Here is a 7,056-nt window from a genome sequence, read left to right as displayed (position 1 = left end):
AATTAAGATGCGTTTTTGGCACTTTCTCTATCACGAACTCTCATTTCTGCATTTTGTGTTCATCTTCTATGCCGGTTGCTTTTGTTCATGTTTTAGCTGCACCTTACAAACGTGTGTGTTCTTGTATAGCATATGTGCCCATATCATAAGAAAAGACCAGATAAAAATAGGACATCAGTTCTACAGACTTGCCTTATGATTGTGTGTTTTTAACAAGCATTTAAACATTGTTTTTAACCACGGAAATCAGATACCAAGAAAACTTTCATCTTATTCCTGCAAAATCAAAATGGAGCTTCTAAGTCACAGCGCAGCGTGGGAGCAAGTGCTTTTCATGCTTGCTGGAGGAAGTTATTTAAGATTGTGAATTTCATTGGTATTTCTCCTACCAAGGTGCCCCAACCCTCATGACTAAGAGTTGCCCCTGCTAGCAGACCTATCCTGTCCCTGCAGCCAGGCTCAGGGAAACCATAGGCACCTGGAAATCACGGTGGTCGCATGGCCGCCATACGAGGCTTTTTGCTCACATTCTGGGACTGAAGTCAAGGGGGTGTGGAAGGAAGCAGCTCCCTGCTGCTGTGTCGTGTTCTACTGCTCAGGATGCTGGAGTGACCTGTTCTGCTCCTCTAACTGTGTCGTGACTTGGTGCTGCAACATCATTTCCAAAGCTGTGCTACACGTGCAGAATAAAGTCAGACATGTCCTGCAGAAGCTGATTTCAGCTGCTTTGTTATTCAGCATTTCCCACTTAGATTTAGAGCCCGATTAGGTTTCAAACATATCAAAACTCCATTAATTGTTTTCTTGAGATTTTTTTTATCAAAAATTGATAGGAATCTTCAGATTTTGCTTTCTCTACAATTCCCATCATTGAGAGACTAAAGCCTCTCAAACATTGTCCTCCCCACATAGCTGCAGTTATTGAATAGACAGGGGGATGCTAAAATCAGAAGTTCTCCCAATTTCTGTTCTACTACCAGGTGACCAATGGTGACTTGAGATACAGGGGCTGAGCTGTGGAAAATCTGTGCTTCTTGCATTGAAACTGAAAGCACCTGGATCTGAGATTTTTGTGTCGACCAAAGCTTCCTGAAAATGTTTTGCTCTAGAAGAGAGAAAAGGTAACCAAAATCGATGTGGAAAGCAAAGAGGGAGAGGCGATGATACAATGGAAAGAGGAGGCGCAAACTTCCTGCTGTCTCTCTGTGAAGGGGCTGTTGCCTCATTTGTTATGCTGCCTTGCCCTCAGAAAGTCCAGCTCCAATCATCTCTCAACTTTGGGAAACCCCACGAGATGTCAACAACTGCCTCAGCACCCCGAAGTGTGGCTTTGAACCCCAAAGATGGTTCAGGAGGAAGCCCAGTGATAGATCTCCCAGCACGTGTGAGGGCACATGCCAGGCTGGCATAGTTCTTACAGCTCTCTGTGAGCCTTCCTTGCCTGCCACAGCCATCACCACAGCTGGGCTCACAGCTGATGGCCCGAAGGACTTGCCCCTGGCCAAGGAGCTGTGGTTGGGCTTTTCTGCTGGGCTGGGAAGCAACATCCATGATGAGGTCTCCAGGAGGGAAAGGAGACTGCAGGGAGCCTTCATGGGACTGCAGAGACCAACGTCCTCTGTGAGGATGATGTGAGAGGAGCTGCAGTGACTTGGAGGTGCACATCTGTCCTGAAATACCCAACAACTGGCTCTGGGAAGTGTCATGGGGTGGCTGCCTGTCTGGAGTCATGTCATGGTTAATGACCGTGATGCATTGTCAGAAAAGAGAACCTCCATGCTGAGTATCTGCACAGGACTCCCAGAGGAGATATCCCCTGTGCCTTAGCCGGGTCCCTGGCAGCAGGGACACCCCGGGACTGGAGGTCCCACTTCGCCCTAGATGAGTACCCAGGCTGTGGTATTCTGTGTAGTCCCTGCCAGGCCCAAAGAAAACTGTCTTTGTGCAAACATGGACAGAACAGAAGAAAACCCGGTCCCAGTTTTGAAGTTGAACCTCACTACTCAAATCTCATACCACATTCCATCTACCCACTGGGTTCAGTGAAACTCAGTATCTCCTAAATGAGATGGCTGCAAACTGGGCTGGACAGGGTTTCCCTGCACTGTCCTTAGGGATCCCTTCTCAGCTCACCCAGTGTTGCAGAGGCAGGAATCGGGTTCCCCCAGCCGGGAAGTGGGTGCCCTCAGCCCCTGTCCCCCACCCAAAGGAGCTGTTGCCTGCGGTGCAGCACAGTGCAGTTCAGCAGTGCTGGGCTTGGCGGGGCCGTGCAAACGGGTGGAGCTGGGCTGCACTCCTGTAGCACAGCACCTGCTGCACGCAGGGCAGGAACGTGTTTTGCACAAAAGAAGAACCCACTTCCTTTCTTCTGCATTGCAAAAAGAAAAATAAAATCAGCCAGAGAGCATTGTTTTCCCTCCTTCTTATTCCCAAGTCCCTGGATGAGGTTGTCACCTGGACCTTTGGGCTCCTCAATCTGTTTTAAGGCTGGTGTTGCCACTTGGGCCATCTCCCTTCTCTGCGCAGAGGCTGAGACCCTTTGGATCTCACTTTACTCAGGCCCCTTTTTGACACAGCGATGCCGTCCCACTCCCACCGGCTCCCACGAGAAGGCCCCCACTCCCAGGCAGGTGCTGGGTGCTGCTGCTGCTGGGTTTTCAGCACGTGATTCCCCTTCTGGGATCTGCAGCTCATTTTTTGGTGCCTGAGTGCCCTCAGAGCCCAAGGGACAGGAGGGATGGTATATGGGGGATGTTTGCTCGGAAAAGTCCCGAGCATGAATTTGCATCACAAACCGCCCCATCCGTCATTGCCGGGCCATGCTGATGGCGACCGGCCCCAGGCATTGCGGGCACCTGGCTGGAAGCCAATGGCATTTTGTCCAGCCTCGTCCCAGATGACGGTGTTAATCTGTGGAGATGAAACTCTCATCTGAGCGAGTGTAAGGAGGGCAGACAGGAACACCGTCAGTGCCACAGTGACCCTGAATTTGTGTGACCAGTATTTATTTCAGCTGCAGCTGTTCGTCATGCAGAGCTCTGCGTAGATGAGAGGACAGCCCTGAATCCACTCACTGGTGTGGGCTTGGGATTTCGGTAGAGATAACACTTCTCTACTGTTACATCCACTGGCTGTTTTTTCACCATCACGATGAAACAGCTCAACAACATTTGAGCCCCACATAAGTCTGATTAGCTTAAGTCTTGACAGATGTGTGCACGTAGAAAATCCCCGTCTTAGGAAGGAATATTTTTAATAATTTACCCAGCAGTTATTCTATTACTAGCAGACCTTTCCCTCTGTGTGATATAACCCCCCAAGCAACAAAAGTATCTCCATTAACAGATGCTTGTTAGCAGATTTTCACTATTACTCTTGCTAGGTATCTTCAACTTGTAGTAAATCCATGGCAATATCATAGACTGTGTAATTTCTGTACAAATGACTCATGGTACATGGGTACACAGATTAGTACTGTGTTTGATATCACTGTTTTAAAACAGTAGAAATAATATGCAATTAAATAATTAGTTGAGCTTTACTAGCTCAGAGGGAAATATAAGTTTGTCTTAACTGCAATCTTAACCTTGACATTTCTTGGCTTCAGTATTTTTCAGTAGCATCCTGAATGCCCCATGATGGGAATTTCCTAGTGAATTAGGAGTTTTTGGGAGGGGAAAAAAAGGAAATAAGCAATATCATCACCACTACCACTGAAAACCCAACAGCCTAAAACCACTAAAAAGGGCATTAAAAAATCCTCTTGGGATTTGAGAACCCCGGTGTTCTCCAGTAAAATAGCTACTGTGGGGAAGACCGTCCTGCCGGTCACAGGGTAGGCTGCGCTTCTGCAAACATTTTAGGAAGTACTGGGGAGGAAAGTACTCTCTGCACACACATAGGGCCATGGGGTAAATCACGGCCCTCCACTGCTCCGCATCCTGTGGGGGCAGAGCCTGCCCCGAGGACTCCAGCTGAGACAAGGGGCTTTGCCCAGCATTCACCACGCAGTATGTCACCTTACTAACAACAGTTTTTTCCCACTAAGGGCAAATTGCCTTGTTCCACTCATCTTAGCCTCTGCCCTAAGGAGCTGTGCCCAGTGGTCTCTCCATGTGTGTACGAAAGGCAAAGCTGGGCTTCACCACAGCCTGGGGAGCCAGGTACAGCGTGTCTTGCTCTGGCCACAGGCACAATAAGCTCCGTAGGAGATTTGCCACAACTTTGTTGGAAAGGTGCGATGGTCCGATCACGTATGTGTCGCAGGGGTGAGCCCTCTGGGCTGCACGTGAACCAGAGATGAGGCTGTTTTCATTGTTCAGTTGCATTTTGCATCCTTGTAAAACTTTTCGGAGTAAAACCCGAAGTCGGCTCAGATGTCGGGAGCGATTGCCGCGCAGGTACAGTCATTTATCTTCTCCAGCACAGCCACTACTGAGAATATCCCCCGCTGCAGCAGCAGCATGCCTCTCACACACCGAAAGAAAAAAACCCCACCCAGAAAGAACACACAGTTTTACTAACCCTAAGAGAAAAAAGAAAGAAAAAAAAGAAAAAAACCAAAACCCCAAACCTCACGGTGCTTTTGCAATGTGAGCGAATCCCGGGAGGCGCTAACACGGCCGGGGAGCCCGAGCGCAGGGCGAGGGCAAGAGGCTCCGCGCCCGCCGACCCTCAAAAGTCGGCAGGGAGGAGGAGGAGGAGGAGGAGGAAGAAGAGGAGGAGGAGGCGGTGGCACCGCTGCTCCCACATTGGAGCCCCCGATTTCTCTTTCGTGCGCGTACGTGTGAGCATCTCAGCCCCTCGGGGGTCGCCGCCGCCCGCGGGAGGCAGCGCCGTCCGTCCGTCCGTCCGTCCGTCCGTCCGTCCCGCCCGGTGCGGCGGCTGCTGCGGAGCGGAGCCCGGCGGTGGCAGCGTGCGGTGAGCGGCGGGCGGGGGGCGCGTCCCGGGAGCTGCTGCAGCCCCGCTGCCCTCGGGGTGCCCAAGGCGGGGTGAGCGGCGGGAGGGCGTGCGGGGCGCTGGGGGGTCGCTGCCTGGACGTTCCCAGCTGCCTGACCGAACGGGCAGGGTGCGCGGGATTTTTGGGAAAGGCTGCTTTTTTTTGTTGTTGTTTTGTTTTGTTTTGTTTTGTTTTTGGATAAGGCTTAGGTTTTTATCGGGGAAGGTTAGTTTATTTCCTCTCTTTGAATTTCTTCAGTTTTGGTCCCTCTTTGGTCCCGCCGGAGGGTTGCAAAGGTGCTCCTCAGCACCTCTGCGGGCTGGTCGCCTCAGGCCCCCCGGTCCCCTCGTCCCTCCACTTTCTCAATGAACCTCCCCATTCCCCTCACAGTAAAAAGTAAACTACATGATTGCCACCAGAGGAATTTGGAACCTTCCTTTTGTGACAATTTCCCTTCCCAGTATCCCCAGTCCTCTCTTGTATGGACTGGACTTACAAAAAAACCCAACCAACCCAACAACCAAAAATAAGAGGAGCTGGTGATAAGAAGACTGAGAACACTTAGATGAATGAGTCACAGCCTCTGTTGAGATGCTCACACCAAAATCACAAGAGAAGCATTTTTCCAAATGACTCGAGCTGTGTGCTGCCAAGGGGGTGGCAGGAGCATGGGACAGACCTTTTGCTTTGTGATGGGGGCCAGCTCTAAGGGTGCTAGTTTCATGTCTGTTCTTATTCCAAGGGAGAGGGTAAGAGCCTGTGAGGCGCCAGAGAAATGGCTGTTGTGGAGTCCATGTTCCCGCCCACCAACCTCACCTCTGGAAACCAAAGCAGCTGCAACGTGCACAACCACCACTTCTCTACCAAAGTCACCTTCTCCCTCTTCTACACCAGCCTGCTGGTGTTTGGCGCCTGTGGGAATGTCCTGGCTCTCTGTATCACCTTCCAGCGCAGGAAAAAGAAACTCAACTCCACCGACCTCTACCTGGTGAACCTGGCCCTCTCCGATGCCCTCTTCACCCTGGCACTGCCAGGCAGGATTGCCTACTACATCCTGGAGTCTGATTGGCCTTTTGGGGACTGGTTCTGCCGGGCCACAGCTTTCATTTTCTACATGAACACTTATGTGAGCATCTACTTCATGACCTGTGTGAGCGTGGACCGCTACATCGCCGTGGTGCGCACCAGGCACCCCGGCAGGATTCGGAAGATGAGCCGTGCCAGGGGCATCTGTGTCCTCATCTGGTCCCTGGTGTTCCTGCAGACAGCACCGCTGCTTCTGCGGCCCATGACACGGAGGATGGGGGACAAGCTGACGTGCATGGAGTACTTCAACTTCGAGGAGATTCCCAAGCTGCCCTACCTGCTCCTGGTGGCCTGCGTGATTGGCTTCTTTCTGCCTGTTGGCATCATCTTGGTGTGCTACGTGAGGATCAACCTCAAGCTCTGCCAGACAGCCAAGGAGAACCCACTGACGGTGAAGAATGGGCACCACCACCGGGCCTTCACTGTCATCCTGGTGGTGCTGCTGGCTGTCCTGCTCTGCTTCAGTCCCTACCACCTCAATATTGTCCAGTTCATGGTCAGGAAGATCCTCTACCAACCATCCTGCCATGAGCAGCAAGCCTTCAAGATGTCCCTGCAAGTCACTGTGGCGTTCATGAACTTCAACTGCTGCATCGACCCCATCATCTACTTCTTTGCCTTCCGAGGCTACAAGCGGAGGCTGCTCCGCATCTTCAGGAACAGCGGCTCACTGGCTACCTCCTCCACTGCCAAGACCCCCTCTGAGAGCAACAGCAACAGCCAGCCCCCTGGCTCCACCTCTGTCTAGCAGCACAACCCACTCCCTGTTGCTCTGGCCTATGGACCATCCCTGACAGTAGGAGCCAGAGTTGAGCTGCAGGACCAGCACCTTCAACAAGCTTCCTTGCTCCCATGCCTAGAGCCAGGGGCTCCCACAAAGCCAACCTGTCTGGGACACAGCTCTGCCTGGCTCTGCACAGGCCAGTGCTCAGCACTGCTACACTTGCACCTGCCGTCCTGGGGCACAGAGAGACACATTTTCATCCCAGCCCCAGAGGAGGCAACTAATGCAGCTGCTCTGGCTGGCAAAA

At 51.9% G+C, this 7,056-nt stretch overlaps 1 protein-coding gene across 1 annotated transcript; it reads left to right on the top strand.

The window, feature by feature from the left end:
* The first annotated feature begins 5,714 nt into the window (after positions 1–5,714).
* On the top strand, positions 5,715–6,773 carry LOC126649302 (G-protein coupled receptor 183-like). Its single transcript, XM_050333329.1, has one exon. The coding sequence runs from the start codon at positions 5,715–5,717 to the stop codon at positions 6,771–6,773; it is 1,059 nt and encodes a 352-aa protein (XP_050189286.1).
* The last annotated feature ends 283 nt before the right edge of the window (positions 6,774–7,056 follow it).

This window comes from Myiozetetes cayanensis, unplaced genomic scaffold (assembly GCF_022539395.1).
Source record: "Myiozetetes cayanensis isolate MyiCay16 unplaced genomic scaffold, myiCay2020 scf5-8, whole genome shotgun sequence".
Lineage (NCBI taxonomy): Eukaryota > Metazoa > Chordata > Aves > Passeriformes > Tyrannidae > Myiozetetes > Myiozetetes cayanensis.
This window is presented reverse-complemented; position numbering and strand designations above follow the sequence as displayed.